Here is a 17948-nt window from a genome sequence, read left to right on the forward strand (position 1 = left end):
GACACTTCCGATTTTCCCTTCTGCCTTTCCATTTGCAGAGTAAAACTTATCATGTTGTGATCACTGCCTCCTAATGGCTCTTTTACCTCTAGTCCCCTTATCAGATCAGGATCATTACACAACACTAAATCCAGAATTGCCTTCTCCCTGGTAGGCTCCAGTACAAGCTGTTCTAAGAATCCATCTCGAAGGCACTCTACAAACTCTCTTTCCTGGGGTCCATTTCCAACCTGATTTTCCCAGTCTACCTGCATGTTGAAATCTCCCATAACCACCGTAGCATTACATTTTTGACACGCCAATTTTATCTCCTGATTCAACTTGCACCCTATGTCGAGGCTACTGTTTGGGGGCCTATAGATAACTCCCATTAGGGTCTTTTTACCCTTACAATTTCTCATTTCTATCCATACTGATTCAACATCTCCTGATTCTATGTCACCCCTTGCAGGGGAATGAATATCATTCCTTACCATCAGAGCAACCCCACCCCCTCTGCCCACCTGTCTGTCTTTTCTATACGTTGTGTACCCCTGAATATTCAGTTCCCAGCCCTGGTCCTCTTGTAGCCATGTCTCAGTGATCCCTACAACATCATACTTGCCCATGACTAACTGAGCCTCAAGCTCATCCACTTTATTTTTTATACTACGCGCATTTAAGTACAACACTTTAACTTCTGTATTTACCTCCCCTCTCACATCGTTCACAATTGGCCCTGCCCTTAATTTCTTTTCCCCTCTAGAACTTCTGTTCCCATTCTTCCGAGAGTCTTTTGCAATATCTCCTGTATTCCCTTTTACCTCATCTTCATATTCACAATTTGTTAAATGTCACTCTCCAAATGTCACCAGAGAAACATAAAAACGTAGAAACACAGAAAATAGGTGTAGGTGTAGGCCATTTGGCCCTTCGAGCCAGCACCGCCATTTAATTTGTTGATAGATGATCATCCACAACCAGTACCCTGTTCCTGCTATCTCCCCATACCCTTTGATTCCGTTAACCCGAAGAGCTACATCTAACTCTCTCTTAAATACACCCAGTGAATCGGCATCCATTCCCTTCTATGGCAGAGAATTCCACAGATTCACAACTCTCCTGGTGAAAAGGTACTCCCTCACTCACCTGGAGTACTGTGTGCAGTTTCGGTCTCCAAATTTGAGGAAGGATATTCTTGCTATTGAGGGCGTGCAGCGTAGGTTCACTGCGTTAATTCCCGGAATGGCGGGACTGTCGTATGTTGAAAGACTGGAGCAATTAGGCTTGTATACACTGGAATTTAGAAGGATGAGGGAGGGTCTTATTGAAACATATAAGATAATTAGGGGATTGGACACATTAGAGGCAGGAAACATGTTCCCAATGTTGGGGGAGTCCAGAACAAGGGGCCACAGTTTAAGAATAAGGGGTAGGCCATTTAGAACGGAGATGAGGAAGAACTTTTTCAGTGAGAGAGTGGTGAAGGTGTGGAATTCTCTGCCTCAGAAGGCAGTGGAGGCCAGTTCGTTGGATGCTTTCAAGAGAGAGCTGGATAGAGCTCTTAAGGATAGCGGAGTAAGGGGGTATGGGGAGAAGGCAGGAACGGGATTGAGAGTGATCAGCCATTATCGCATTGAATGGCGGTGCTGGCTCGAAGGACTGAATGGCCTACTCCTGCACCTATTGTCTATTGTCTATTGCCTATTGTCGTCTCAGTCCGGATTGGCCGACCCCTCATTCTTCATGTGTGACCCCTGGTTCTGGACACCCCCAGAATCGGGAACATCTTTCCTGCATTCACCAGGTCTAATCCGCTAAGAATTTTATATTTCTACCAGAATAAGGTGGCTGTCCTGCCTCTTCCACTCTCCTACCCACCCCTCCCCCCACCCTCCTCATTGGCCGCCACTCCCGTCAATCGGGCGGGTTCCGCCCCCGGCGGCCATCTTGGGCGCGGCAAGTGGAAAAGGGATTTAATGGATTTATTAAAGTTTAAAACATCAAGAACTTTTAAAATATAACACCAATTTGAACGAAACGTGCTACTTGAAACATTATCATGGGCATAATCTCTAGCAACTCTCATTCAGATTGAAGCTATATTTTGAAAGCTAGAGAGATTTTAAAATTTCATTTCTAACCCATTTCTTGAAGGTCTTCAGCGTGTTACGTCACAATGGCACCCGTGCGCCTGTGAGGGATGACCTCGCGCTCCCCCCCCCCCCCCGGACCTTTAACTAATGCCCCCCCCCCCCCCCCGGACCTTCGGACAATGCGCCCCCCCCCCGACCTTTAACTAATGCGTTCCGCACCACCCTACCTTTAACTAATGCGCTCACCGCCCCCCCCCCCCCCCCGCCCGGAGTACCGCCATCCGTCCCGGCATGCCTCGCGCCTGACATTCCTCAGATCGGGCCGCGCTGACCGCCGGGAGGTGTCGTCGCCTCTCCCGCTCCGAGAAAGGAGGGGGGGGGGCACCCGCCTGACTGACGGCAGTGCCGTGCTCAGTGCCTTCCAGTGGGTGGAGGGGAGGGGAGTGGGTGTGGGGTGGGGGCGAAGGAGAGAGTCGGGGAGGAGGGGGAGCGAGGGGAGGAAGGGTGGGAGGAAGGGGGACTGGGTGTGGGGGGCAGTTGAGGGTGGGGGTGGGGGGGATGGGGGTCGGGGTAACAGAGTGGGGGTGTGGGGGAAGAGGAAGTGCAGGGCAAGGGAGAGTGTGGGTGGGGAAGAGGGGAGAATGGGGTGAGGGGTTGGGGGAGGAGAGAGTGGGGGTGGGGGGTAGTGAGGGTGGGGGTAGTGGGGGTGGGGGGTAGTGGGGGTGGAGGGTAGTGGGGGGATAGGGGGGTGGGGGAGGAGAGAGTGATGGGTGTTGAGGGAGGAGGGGGTGGGGATGAGAGAGTGGCGGGAAGGAGTGGGGGAGGAGAGAGAGGGGGTGGGGGGAGAGTAGGGGTGGTGGAGGAGGGAGTGGGGGTGATGGGGTAGGAAGGGGTGGGGAGGAGGGAGTGGGGGGAGTGGTGGGGGAGGAGAGAGTGGGGCTGGGTGGAGAATGGGGGTGGTGAGGAGGGCAGGGTGGGGGTGGGGAGAAGGGAAGAGTGCGGGTGGGAGAGAGTGTGGGTGGGAAGGAGGGCAGATTGGGGGTGGGGGTAGAGTGGGGTCCGGGCAGGGAGAGTGGGGGTAGGGGGAGGGGGTGGGGGCGAGTGGGGGACTGGGGAGGCGGAGGGGGAATAGGGGTGGGGAGGGGGAAATGGGGGTGGAGGCAGGGCTAGGTTGAGTGGGTGTATGGGAGGGGCAAGTGGGGGAGAGTCAAGTGGAGGTGGGGGAAGGGGAGGTGCAAGTGGGGGTGGGTAGGGGGGATGGAGTGGGTCAGTGGGGGAGGCGTGGGGATAAGGGGGATTGAGTGGGGGGTTGAGGGTGGTACAATACAGGAAAGGCTTTGGGTCCAGGGCTCACTCAGTGACACCCTCTCCCCTTCCCTTTCCCACCTCTACGTGGAATGGTCCCAACGGGTCCACTTGGTCTAGTTATAAATAAAAGTAAAGACAAGGATAAATTGTCATCAGTTTTCTGTGTATTCTTAACTGTTACTGTTGATTCGTCTGCTGGGAGCAGTGCTGGTTGTGCAGTCTCACAGCAGCGAGAAGGAAGGACGTCCTATATCTCTCCTTCACTCACTTGGGGTGAAGGAGTCTGTCACCGAAGGAGCTACTTAGTGCAGTGACAGTGTCCTGCATGGGGTGGGAGTCCTTGCCCAGCAGCGATGATAACTTTGCCCCAAGTGGTCAGGATGGGGGTACACACATCTAGCTCCCTCACCCTGAACATAGGATCCCCCCAGGGTTGCGTCCTTAGCCCCCTACTGTACTCCCTGTACACACATGACTGTGGGGCCAGGTTCAGCTCAAACTCCATCATCAAGTTTGCTGATGACACTGTGGCGGTGGGCCGGATCTCCAACAACGATGAGAAGGCCTACCGGGAGGAGGTGGCTGATTTGGCACTCTGGTGTCAGGACAATAGCCTCCTCTTGAATGTCACTAAAACTAAGGAGCTGATTGTGGACTTTAGAAGCGCTAAACATCCAAGGACGTACGCGCCACTGGAGATAAATGGGTCTACTGTGGATAGGGTGAGCAGTTTTAAATACTTGGGAGTCCGCATCACAGAGGATCTGACATGGGCAACGCACATTGCCGCACTGGTGGGTAAGGCAAAGCAGCGCCTTTACCACCTTAGACAGCTGAGGAAATTCAGAGTGTCTCTGAGGATCCTTCATTGCTTCTGCTCTGGGGCTGTAGAGCATCCTGTCCGGCAACATTACAGTCTGGTTTGGGAACAGCTCTGCCCAGGACAGGATGGCCCTGCAGAGAGTAGTGCGTTCGGCAGAACGCACCATGGGAACTACACTCGTCCCCCTGCAGGACCTATACATCAGGAGGTGCAGAGCCAGAGCAAGTAAGATTATGAGGGACCCCTGCCACCCCAGTAACGGACTGTTCCAGATGCTAAGGTCAGGCAAACGCCTCCGCTGTCACGCTGTGAAAACGGAGAGGATGAGACGGAGTTTCACTATAGTAACTTATTAACTTTATTTATATGCTGTAACTGTAATTCTTTTTTTGTGCACAATCCGCAGGCATTGCCACTTTCATTTCACTGCACATCGTGTATGTGTATGTGACAAATAAACTTGACTTGACTTGATCCTCCTCTCTCCCACCACGTGCACTGAGTCGAGGGGGCAACCCAGGACGTAGCTGGCCTTCCTGACCAGCTTGTCGAGTCTCTTCCCTTCCGCCGCTGAGATGCTGCTGCTCCAGCAGACCACTCCATAGAAAATGGCTGATGCAACCACCGTGTTGTAGACCTGAGTCTCCTTAGCAGATAAATTCTGCTCTGGCCCTTTCTGTATAACGCATCGTTTTTTTCGGTCTAGTCCAATTTATTATTGAGGTAAACACTCAGGTACTTTTAAGAATCCACCCTCTCAATGTCCATTCCCTGGATGTTCACCGATGTCGGGGGGACCTGGCTGCGCCTGTGGAAATCTACCACCATCTCCCTGGTTTTCCTAGCGTTGATCCGGAGGCAGTTCTGCTGGCACCTGTGCACAAACTCATTGATCAGTTCTCTGTACGCCCTGTCCTCGTCGCCCATGATGAGACCGACGATGGCAGAGTCATCAGAGAACTTCTGTAGATATGAGTTTGCAGAGCTGTGCCTGAAGCCCGCAGTGTACAGGGTGAACATGAATGTAGGTAGCACTGTTTCCTGCGGAACCCCTGTGCTACAGACCACCCTGTCCGAGACCAGGTCCTTTGTCCTCACATACTGCGTCCAAAACAAATTCCCGGTTGCGGGTGGGAACCCGCAGGGATCAGGCTCTGCCTGCCTCTCTGTAGAATGCGAAATGTCTTGTTTCAGTCGTGTGGTATAGCGAGGCCCACCGGAAACTGGAGGAACAGCACCTCATATTTCGCCTGGGCAGTTTGCAGGCCAGTGGTATGAACATCGACTTCTCCAACTTTAGATAGTTCCTCTGTCCCTCCCTTCCCAGAGTCTTCCTGTCTCCACCTATATCCGTCCTTTGTCCCGCCCACCTGACATCAGTCTGAAGAAGGGTCTCGACCTGAAACGTCACCCATTCCTTCTCTCCCGAGATGCTGCCTGACCTGCTGAGTTACTCCAGCATTTTGTGAATAAATGCCTACTTTCAATGACTGGTGTACCACGACACCCAGGTCTCGTTGCATCTCCCCTTCTCCTAATCGGCCACCATTCAGGTAATAGTCTGCTTTCCTGTTCTTGCCACCAAAGTGGATAACCTCACATTTATTCGCATTATACTGCATCTGCCATGCATTTGCCCACTCACCTAACCTATCCAAGTCACGTTCAGCCTCCTAGCATCCTCCTCACAGCTAACACTGCCCCCCAGCTTCGTGTCATCCGCAAAAATTGGAGATGTTGCATTCAATTCCCTCGTCCAAATCATTAATATATCTTGTAAATAGCTGGGGTCCCAGCACTCAACATTGCGGTACCCCACTAATCACTGCCTGCCATTCTGAAAAGGACCCGTTTATTCCTACTCTTTGCTTCCTGTCTGCCAGCCAGTTCTCTATCCACGTCAATACTGAACCCACAATACCGTGTGCTTTAAGTTTGCATACTAATCTCTTATGTGAGACCTTGTCGAAGGCCTTCTGGAAGTCCAGATATAACACATCCACTGGTTCTCCCTTATCCACTCTACTAGTTACATCCTCGAAAAATTCTATAAGATTCGTCAGACATAATTTACCTTTCATAAATCCATGCTGACTTTGTCCAATGATTTCACCTCTTTCCAAATGTGCTGCTATCCCATCTTTAATAACTGACTCTAGTATTTTCCCCACTACCGATGTTAGACTAACTGGTCTGTAATTCCCCGTTTTCTCTCTCCCTCCCTTTTTGAAAAGTGGGGTTACATTAACTACCCTCCAATCCTCAGGAACTACTCCAGAATCTAAAGAGTTTTGAAAAATTATCACTAATGCATCCACTATTTCTGGGGCTACCTCCTTAAGCACTCTGGGATGCAGCCTATCTGGCCCTGGGGATTTATTGGCCTTTAATCCATTCAATTTACCGAACACCACTTCCCGACGAACCTGGATTTCACTCATTTCCTCCATCTCATTTGACCCCCGGTCCCCTGCTATTTCCGGCAGATTATTTATGTCTTCCTTAGTGAAGACAGAACTAAAGTAGCTATTCAATTGGTCTGCCATGTCCTTGTTCCCCATGATCAATTCACCTGTTTCTGACTGCAAGGGACCTATATTTGTTTTAACTAATCCTTTTCTCTTCACATATCTATAAAAGCTTTTGCAGTCAGTTTTTGTGTTCCCTGCCAGTTTTTGTTCATAATCTATTTTCCCTTTCCTAATTAAGCCCTTTGTCCTCCTCTGCTGGACTCTGATTTTCTCCCAGTCCTCTGGTAGGCTGCTTTTTCTTGCTAATTTGTACGCTTCATCGTTTGTTTTGATACTATCCCTAATCTCCCTTGTTAGCCACGGATGCACTACTTTCCCTGATTTATTCTTTTGCCAAACTGAGATGAACAATTGTTGTAGTTCATCCATGCGGTCTTTAAATGCCTTCCATTGCATATCCACCGTCAACCCTTTAAGAATCAATTGCCAGTCTATCTTGGCCAATTCACGTCTCATGCCCTCAAAGTTACCTTTCTTTGATAAAGCCTGGCTGGCAATAGGTTGACACAGTTGAGGGAGTTGATAGTCAGACGGTTGGACAAAGGCCAGAGATGAAAAGACAGAAGGTGTGTGACAAAATGATTGGGGACTTGCGAATTGTGTCCTGATCTTCAAACAGTCTTCTCCTCAGACGGCCAAAGGTTGCGCAGGTGCACTGAAGGCGCTGCTGAGTTTCACCATCAATGTCTGCCTTCCTCTGGGAAGAGGATCGCCGGCCAGAGCACCCGAGGGTCACCATCGTTACGACCATTTTAAAGGAAGGAGACAAATCCACCCAAGGAACTATGGAGGATTCCCCTGCTCTCTACCACAGGGAGGGGTCAGTTACACATTAAACTGTCCTGAATATAGACGGAAGCGGTGAATAGCACTTGGGACAGTGCAAGGCAGGGTAAAGTGCTGGAAACAACTGCAGAGTAGATTCACGAAGATGGTGCCAGGATTTGAGGGTCCGAGCGAAAGGGAGAGGTTGGGCAGGGAAGGATTTATTAATTTGAGCGCAGGAGGCTGAAGTGCATAAGATCAAGAGGTGAATAGACAGGGTGAATGCACAGTCTGTTACCCGGAGCAGTGGAATCGAGAACTAGAGGACATAGGTTTGTGGTGAGAGATGCAAGATTTAATCAGGAACCAGAGGAACAACATTTTCACACAGAAGGCCGTGGGTGTCTGGAACAAGCTGCCAGATGTGGTAAGTGAGGCTGGACAACAACGTGGAGTGGAGTTGAAGCCCCGTTTCCTGAACAGAGGATACCTCCGAATCACCCCTCCTCCTCTTGCTGCTCCTTCCCCTCACCACTCCTCTTCCTCTCCTTCAACCCTCATTCTCTCCCTCGCCTCGTCCTCTTCCTCTCCTCCTCACCCATCCATTTCTCTCTCCTCCTCTCCTCCTCACCCCTCCATTTTCTCTCCTACACTCTCTCTTCTCCTCTCCCTCACCCCTCCATTTCCTTCTCGTCCTCCACTCTGGGCCTCCATTTCTCTCTCCTCCTCTCCCCCTCACCCCTCCATTTCTCTCTCCTCCTCTACCTCACCCCTCCATTTCTCTCTCCTCCTCCACTCCGGGCCTCCATGGCCGCCTCTCTCCGCAGCCGCCGCCGCCGCCGCTCCTTGTGGAGCCGCTGCCGGGCGGGGTCGGGGCCGCCGCTGCAGGCCCGGCGGAGAGGGAGGGGGATGAGGGGGAGAGGTTGGAGGAGGGGGATGATGAGCCGTGGCAACAGCGGGTCTCGGGTTGCCGCCGCCATCAGCGCCATGGGGTCTTGCTTCCATAATACCGGTTGCCATCAAAGCTGAAGTGAACAGTAATCAGTCGGTATGTGTAGGAAGGAACTGCAGATGCTGGTTTAATCCGAAGATTGAGTCTGAAGAAGGGTCTCGACCCGAAACGTCACCCATTCCTTCTGTCCAGAGATGCTGCCTGTCCCGCTGAGTTACTACAGCCTTTTGTGTCTATCTTCAGCAAGCATTCGGTGACAAGCTCTGAGATTAAAGTCTGAAGATGTCAGAGGGGATGATTGAGGTTTCAGTGAGGAGAGAATCAGGCTGGCAAACGGCATCCTGATTTAGCAGTAAATAACTCACTTAGACCAGAGATTTCAGGAGTAAATGTTCATTGTACAACTAGTACAACTAGTATATGATTGTCAGTTTCTGCTAGAATTCCGTCCATCCAGCAGTTCAGCAACCGTGGATCCGGCCACTCTGGCCACTTTACGTAGCCTGGGACTGCTACGTCGGCTGGTACCGGCGGCCGACAAAGCTGCGGAGCCTCCTCCCAGCCCCAGCCGCTGTCGGAGGAGATGGAGGCGGTGCGACAGGAGGCAGAAGTGCGGCACTCGGGGAGGGCTAACAGCGAAGCTAAAGGCGAACCCCTGCAGAACGCCGCTTCCATCTATTCTGCTCGCTCACTTCCGCCCCTTGGAGAATAAACTGGACTATCTGAAGCTGGGTTTAATAACCAAACGGGAGATGAGAGACTGCTGCACCCTGATCTTGACAGAGACGTGGTTAAACTCCTCCGTTCCCAACGTCGCTATCAGCGTGGAGGGCGAACAACATTCCGGTCGGACAGGAGCTGCGCTCTCAGTGGTAAATCCCGGGGCGGTGGTGTGTGCATTTACACTAATAACAGCTGGTGTAATAATGCCACTGTGGTCTCAAGTCATTGCTCTCCAGACATTGAGTTTTTGACAATAAAATGTCGACCCGTCTACCTTCCCAGGGAATTTACTATCATAACCATCACAGCCGTGTACATCCCCCCAGTGCAAACACTAAGGAGGTCCTGAATGTCCTTTATCGCTCCATCAGTGACCTGCAAACTACACATCCGGACGGTGTTTTCATTATTGCTGGGGACTTTAACCAGGCCAACATGAAGACAGTTCTCCCACATTACTACCAGCATGTGGACTTTGCAACCAGGGGAGTGAGCACACTGGGCCTAGCCTATACAAACATCAAGAAGGCATTCAAGGCAGTCCCCCGCCCCCACCTTGGCTCCTCAGACCATCTCTCTGTGATGCTAATTCCTGCATACAGGCCCCTGCTCACCAGAGAAAACCCCACTGTGAAGCAGGTTAGGGTCTGGCCAGAGGGAGCTATGTCAGCATTACAGGACTGCTTTGAGTGCACTGACTGGGACATGTTCAAGAAGGCTGCGACTGACAATCAACACACCAGCCTGGAGGAGTACGTGCGTGTGTGTCTGCGTACATGGACAAGTGCATAGAGGATGTCTGTGTCACCGAGATCATCACTATACGGGCCAACCAGAAGCCCTGGATGACCAGCGAGGCACGTGCAATGCTGAGAGCACGAAATGCGGCATTTAAATCCGGCGACATGGTGGCACTCAGATCGGCAAGAGCCAGCCTGAACCGAGTCATCAGGCGAGCAAAGCGTGCCCATGGTCAGGAAATCCAGAGTCTCTTTCATGACCCCATGAACACCAGGCCCACGTGGCAGGGAATCCAAACCATCACAGGCTATAAGACTGCTCCACCGCCCTGTGAAGACAGCACAAACTTTCTCAATGAACTGAATAAATATTTTGGACGGTTCGAGGCGCTCAACAACACACCTGCGAGGAAAGCTATTCCTCACCATGATGACAAGCCACTCAGTCTCAACACAGCAGATGTCCGGAGGACCCTAAGAAGAGTCAGCGCACGGAAGGTGGCAGGCCCTGATAACATACCAGGCCGGGTGCTCAGGGAATGTGCTGATCAGCTGGCACATGTCCTCACTCACATCTTCAACACCTCGCTGAACCACGCTATTGTCCCATCGTGCTTCAAGACTGCTACCATCATACCAGTGCCAAACAAAATCCACAATCACTTGTCTCAACGATTACCGCCCTGTAGCACTCACTCCCATAATGATGAAGTGCTTCGAGAGGCTGGTCAAGGACCATATCATCTCCAGACTAACCCCCCCCCCCCCACACACTTGACCCGTTGCAGTTTGCTTACCGGCCAAACCGCTCCACAGAGGACTCCATATCCTCTGCACCCCACCTGAGCCTGGCACATCTGGAGGACAAGAACACATATGTGCGAATGCTGTTCTTGGACTTCAGTTCAGCATTCAACACGATCATCCCTCAGCATTTGGTAAGAAAATTGGGTCCACTGGGCCTTAGCAACTGGCGGACTGGTGCAACACAAGTAATCTGGTCCTGAATGTCGCAAAACCAAAGGAGATCATCGTTGACTTCAGGAGAAAACGTTGCAGGCACACACCACTCCACATCAGTGACACTGCGGTGGTGGTAGTCAGGAGCATTAAGTTCCTGGGGGTGCAGATCACAGACAGTCTGACCTGGTCCCTAAACACTGCAGCTCTCGTCAAGAGAGCCTAGCAGCGTTTGCACTTTCTGCGCCTGATGACAAGAGCACACCTCCCCCATCACACCCTCACCACTTTCTACAGGGGCACCATAGAAGTCCGTGCAGAGAGTGGTGAGGACGGCTGAGAAAATCATCGGGACTTGACTTCCTTCCATCCAGGACATTGCACACAAACGCTGCTTGTCCAAGGGCAACAAAATTATTAAAGACCCCACCCATCTCCATCACGGACTGTTCACCCTGCTGCCCTCTGGTCAAAGGTACTGCAGCATCCGGAGCAGAACAGTCAGGTTCTGCAATAGCTTCTTCCCCCCGAGCCATCAGACTCTTGAATTCACAATGGTCCCCCGCCATTATTTTATATGCGAGTCACTTATTTATTTATTTTTCTTTAATACATTTTTATTATTTTGTGTTACATTGAAGCCAGTTGCAACGGAATTTCTTTCAAATATGCACTCGTCTGTATAGTTTTGAATGAAAGTAAAGTTTTATTCATTCATTCATTCATTCATCACAGATCCTCATTACACGATAATCAGAAACAAAGATAAGGTCTGAACAAGAGCTAGTTTAAAAGCATTAAGTTCTCCAAGCAAGCTTTAGTAAGTTTTAGAGATATAAGTTTCAAAGGGTTTTTTTTTGTCACGTGTGCCAATTAAGGTACAGTGATATGCGAATTACCATAAAGCTATACGAATATAAAAGCAAGAAGACACAGAATTACAAAAAAGTATTTCTGTTCCGTTGGCGGACGCAGTTAACTCGTTGAAATGAACGGATCGACAGCTGTGATTCCACTTGCTGTTTATTTCTCTCTTCCCACATTTACATTCCCCCTGGTTTTATTTCCGTGCTCACTGGGGTTTTTACGACGCGGAATTTGGGGAAAATGGGAGCCGTTCAGCGCCGACCTGTTGTCCACCGGGTTTCTGCCCCACAGCCCCTGAGCCCCGCTCCTCACGCCAGTCCCGGGACCCGACCCTTTTACACACCCGGAGCGGAACCGGAGCAGATCCTCAGCCAGTTTCCAACCCAATAAACCCCGAAGAAAGGGTAAAGTTTCTCCGTGAATTTATTCCCAGTGAAGGTGTGGAGATGGGACTTGGTGTCCGCGTCGTAAAATGAAACTGTCCCGGACTCGTAACTGAGATAAACTCCCACCCTCCCGGGGATGGGACGGGCGGGGAGACGGGATGGAGGGGAGGTGAGTGCATCAAACCCGCCACCCACCCGCCTGATGCCCCAGACGCCAGTCTCCAGGGTCAGTGTGGCCTGTCTCTTCCTCTCCACAGACTCTGCGGCGACTCCCAGACCCCAGCACAGACTCCCCGCCACCTCCACCTCCCAGTAATGTCTCCCCGATGTGAATCCCTCCGATCCCAGCACACACGCACTGCCTGTAAACCTCTTCCCGGTGTCAGGGAGACTCCTCCTGGTCTGGGTCCATCTCACCCTCTTCCGATCCTCAAACACCTCGAGCTGCGGATGCGCTGTTTCCACATCCAGGGTGACGGAGACTGGGGGGAGAAGCAGAGAATCAGAGAGTCCCCGGGGGTCGGGGGGGAGACTCGGGCAGCGCGGCCCCGGGACCGGGGGAGAGGCCGCTCGGCCTCAGGCACAGGCGGGCGGACAACTGAAACCCTGCCCAGGGTTTCACCCCGACCACATCGGGTGGACAACATACATCTCTCCCGGAGATTTTATCCGGGGATGGAGAGGAGAATTTCGTGAGGTGGGGGAGGGTGGACGGGGAGGACGAGTGTGGAGAGTGAGGAGGATTGCGAGATTGCGGTGGGGATGGAGGAATGAAGCGGGTTATTCAGATATGGAGGCAGATCGGAGCAGGTTGATATTGAGGTTAGCGGTAATTTGAGGATGTTGAAGAGGGGTTGGAGGTGTGTGGTGGGGTCGTTATGATCACAGTGAATTGGAGTGGGTGCAAAAGTGTTTACAACAACTTCATCAGGTCTGAAGGGCTGGGTTATCAGGTGAAGTTGGACCGTCATCAGGTCGTAATGTCATCAGTGAAAGTATTAGAATTTGGCCATTCGGCCCTTCAATTCTACTCCACCATTTAATCATGGCTGATCTATCTCTCCCTCCTAACCCCATTCTCCTGTCTTCTCCCCATAACCTCTGACATCCATACTAATCAAGAATCCAGCTATCTCTGCCTTAAAAATATCCACCGACTTGGCCTCCACAGCCTTCTGTGGCAATGAATTCCACAAATTCACCACCCTCTGATTAAAAGCATTTCCCCTCATCTCCTTCCTAACGGAACATCCTTTAATTCTGAGGCTCTGACCTTTCGTCCCTTCCTGCCCAAACCACCCCATCCCCGGGCACATTCCCTAGGGCAGTGGTGTCCAAACCTTTTTCAAAGAGGGCCAGATTTGATAATGTGAAAATACCCACGGGCCAAAGACCCCCCGCCCCCGAACCTTTAACTAATGCGCCCCCCCGCTGAACCTTTAACTAATACGCCCTCCCCCCCACGAACCTTTAACTAATGCGCTCCCCCCCCCCCCGAACCTTTAACTAATACGCCCCCCCCCCGGACCTTTAACTAATGCGCTCCCCCCCCCCCCCACCGGACCTTTGACTAATACACTCCCCCCCCCCCCCACCGGACCTTTAACTAATGTGCTCCCCCCCCCCCCCACCGGACCTTTAACTAATACGCTCCCCCCCCCCCCCCCCCACCGGACCTTCAACTAATACGCTCCCCCCCTCCCCGGACCTTTAACTAATGCGCTCCCCCCCCCCCGACCTTTAACTAATGAGCTCCCCCCCCCCCCCCCCCGGACATTTAACTAATACGATCAGTTAGTCTGACATCAGTGGTGGGGAAGATGCTGGAGTCAATTATAAAAGACGAAATTGCGGAGCATTTGGATAATAGTAACAGGATTGTTCCGAGTCAGCATGGATATACAAAGGGGAAATCATGCTTGACTAATCTTCTGGGATTCTTTGAGGATGTAACCAGGAAAATTGACAGGGGAGAGCCGGTGGATGTGGTGTACCTTGACTTTCAGAAAGCCTTTGACAAGGTTCCACATAGGAGATTAGTGGACAAAATTAGAGCACATGGTATTGGAGGTAGGGTACAGACATGGATAGAAAATTGGTTGACAGACAGAAAGCAAAGAGTGGGGATGCAGGTAGAGCAGGCAGTGAAGAAAGCCAATGGAATGTTGGCCTTCATAACAAGAGGAGTTGGGTATAGGAGCAAAGAGGTCCTTCTGCAGTTGTACAGGGCCCTAGTGAGACCGCACCTGGAATACTGTGTGCAGCTATGGTCTCCAAATTTGAGGAAGGATATTCTTGCTATTGAGGGCGTGCAGCGTAGGTTTACTAGGTTAATTCCCGGAATGGCTGGACTTTCAAATGTTGAAAGACTGGAGCGACTAGGCTTGTATACACTGGAATTTAGAAGGATGAGAGGAGATCTTATCGAAACGTATAAGATTATTAAGGGGTTGGACACGTTAGAGGCAGGAAACATGTTCCCAATGTTGGGGGAGTCCAGAACACAGTTTAAGAATAAGCCATTTAGAACTGAGATGATGAAAAACTTTTTCAGTCAGAGAGTTGTGAATCTGTGGAATTCTCTGCCTCAGAAGGCAGTGGAAGCCAATTCTCTGAATGCATTCAAGAGAGAGCTGGATAGAGCTCTTAAGGATAGCAGAGTCAGGGGGTATGGGGAGAAGGCAGGAACGGGGTACTGATTGAGAATGATCAGCCATGATCACATTGAATGGCGGTGCTGGCTCGAAGGGCCGAATGGCCTCCTCCTGCACCTATTGTCTATTGTCTTTAGATAGTTCCTCTGTCCCTCTCTTCCCCTCCCCTTCCCAGTTCCCCTCTGTCTTCCTGTCTCCACCTACATCCTTCCTTTGTCCTACCCGAAACGTCACCCTTTCCTTCTCTCCTGAGATGCTGCCTGACCTGCTGAGTTACTCCAGCATTTTTGTAAATAAATATCTAGTCCTAGACTCGCTTACTAATGGAAACGTCCTCTCCACATCCATTCTATCCAAACCTTTCACTATTCTGTATTTTTCAATGAGATCCCCCCCTCATTCCTCTAAGCAACAGCGAGTACAGGCCCAATGCCGACAAACGCTCATCATAGGTTAATCTACTCATTCCTGGAACAGACTATTTAGACTGGGACATTTTTTCTTGGGAGCCTGTCAGAGAGACATTATATATGTGTATAAGATACACAGACAAGGTGATTAGCCGTAATACTTTACCCAAGGTCGGGGAGTCTAAACCTCGAACGCATCAGTTTAAGGTGAGAGTGGAAACAATAAAAAGGACCTGAGGAGCAGGTTTTTCAGTCAGTGGGTAGTGTAGATGTGGAACGATCTGACAGAGGAAGTGGGCGAGGCAGGTACAATTACAACAGTTCACAGAGAATTGGGTAGATACGTGGATAAGAAAGACTTGGAAGGATATGAGCCAGACTCAGGAAAATGGGGCTAGCTTGGTTGGGCAACGTGGTTGGCATGGTCGAGTCCGGTCAAAGGGCCTGTTGCTGTGCTACAAAGCTCTCTGACTCGGTGATGCTTCCCAGCAGATGAGCTTGGTGGTAGATCAAATCTTCAATTTCCCTTCAGTTCAAAAATAACATTAATCTTTGCATCTTTGTATAACTTAAAGATAGTCCAATCAAAGGTGGACACAAAATGCTGGAGTAACTCAGCGGGACAGGGAGCAGCTCTGGAGAGAAGGAATGGGTGACGTTTCAGGTCAAGACCCTTCTTCAGACTGAAGAAGGGTCCAGACCCGAAACATCACCCATTCCTTCTCGACTGAGATGCTGCCTGTCCCGCTGAGTCACTCCAGCATTTTGTGTCTACTTTCGATTTAAACCTGCAACTGCAGTTCTTTCGTACACATCTTACTTCAAGATGTCAGAAACAAGAACAATGGAAAAGTTATAAGCTTTACCTTGCTTGAAGTCATCAGATGTTTCTTTAAATGTTGTGTTGAATGAAACAGGGCAATGAAACTTTTCAATCGGCAAGGCCTCCTCTACCACCGACAGTGGTTTGGCTTCATCATGAACCCTGCGAATATTTAACAGCCGGTTATCAACTGAGGATCAGAAATGTTTTGAGCTGTTCCACCAAAACTTACAATGTTTCCGTCAAGAGCATGTCCTACCTTCGCTTGCGACCAGCTTCCCCCTGAAAGAAATAAAACACAAATCTCAATTGATTTATTCACAAAATGCTGGAGTAACTCAGCAGGTCAGGCAGCATCTCGGGAGAGAAGGAATGGGTGACGTTTCGGGTTGACAAATCTCAATTGACTGAGATGGACCGTCCTCATCCCGACAGCGGGAATTTGTCCACATTTCTACAACCCTCTGATAATCCCCATTTCCCAACTCTTATCGCCGCTGCCATGCAGATAGAAAGTGGACATTACCGTCGAGACGTAGAACGATGGGGAAAAGCACAAGGAATGTTCATGATAATGATGCCATGACTGAGAGGATGGAGCGCAATGCAAAGACAGGGCAGGTCGTGGGATTTTATCTGAAGAATGATGAGATAGGATTTAAGTTTATCGGTGGATTTAAATGGGTGAGGATGAAATAATATCTCTAATCGATGGGAGAGCAAAAATCAAAGCTGAAATGTAACGTGGTCTTCAACAAATACCGAAAGGAATGCAGTCATGAGAACATGGACCTCACTAGCATTGGAGGGAATGAAGACAACAGCAGAGATACATTTAAGGGCAAGCGGGATAAACACGCGAGCGCTCCTGGAATTCGGGGTATTGTTACCGGGTGTGGTGAGTAGATGGGAGGGATGTTGAGTGGAGCAGAAATCCTGACTGAATAGGATGTGCCGAATGGCCTGGTCTATGATGTAGAATGGGATGTCATTCTATGGTGAACAAAGGTGGGTAAAACAAACAGAGCAAATTCCCCCAAGGTGACCGCCCACTGCTGATGGGAACCGGATATAGATGATCAATCTGCTGTGTGCGCCACATTCTAGATTTCAATGTTAATCCCCACAATGTGGTCATGGCTGATCCAGCCCAGGAACAAACTCCTCCGCCTTGTCCCATTCCCTTTCATTTCAGTTCCCCGAATTTTCAAAAATGTATCTTCCTTTGGTATAAATACGTCTAACAGGTTAAACCTCTCAGAGTCTCTTGGTTGGAGAACCCCAGAGATTTACTGTCCTCTGCTCATTCGTGGCCCTTGGGATCAGTTATAGGATCACCCGTCGGAGTTCTCAACTCCACAGAATACAAACACCTCTCTACATTTAGGCCAGGCAGTCCTGAGATCCCATAGATTATGTGGGAGGCCAATTAGTTTGGGAACAACAACAACTGGAACAGATGAAACATTTACCCAGTTCTGAATTACTGGTAAATGCAGCATTTATTTCTGAAATATCCCCCTCCATTTTGTGACTGTACTTTCACTTCGCCAGACTGTAGTGTAACTCCTCACCTTTAGAAACACCACAATGTTTGTCTAAATGCTTCTGAAATGTTGTGAGGGTAATCTGATAACCCATCAATCCTCTACCCCTAATGCAATTCCCAGCTGCCTATTCCTTTTCAAGTGCCCATTAATTCCCATTTATCCGTCCACCACCCCCTAGTGGGGTGCCGCAAGACTCATTGCTGGGACCACAGTTATTTACAATATATATTAACGATTTAGACGAGGGAATTAAATGTAACATCTCCAAGTTTGCGGATGCCACAAAGCTGGGCGGCAGTGTGAGCTGCGAGGAGGATGCTGTGAAACTGCAGGGTGAGTTGGACAGGTTGGGTGAGTGGGCAGATGCAGTAAAATGTGAAT

At 50.3% G+C, this 17948-nt stretch overlaps 1 protein-coding gene across 1 annotated transcript in view; it reads right to left on the reverse strand.

The window, feature by feature from the left end:
- Positions 1-11511: 11511 nt before the first annotated feature.
- Positions 11512-17948, reverse strand: part of LOC144603148 (zinc-binding protein A33-like) — a 36511-nt gene continuing 30074 nt past the window's right edge. The window contains exon 6 of the mRNA XM_078416309.1: positions 11512-12612. Coding sequence (XP_078272435.1) covers positions 12080-12612 — 533 coding nt within the window. The 3' untranslated portion in view covers positions 11512-12079. The remainder of the gene's footprint in view (positions 12613-17948) is intronic.

The sequence above is a fragment of the Rhinoraja longicauda genome, chromosome 19 (genome assembly GCF_053455715.1).
Source record: "Rhinoraja longicauda isolate Sanriku21f chromosome 19, sRhiLon1.1, whole genome shotgun sequence".
NCBI lineage: Eukaryota > Metazoa > Chordata > Chondrichthyes > Rajiformes > Arhynchobatidae > Rhinoraja > Rhinoraja longicauda.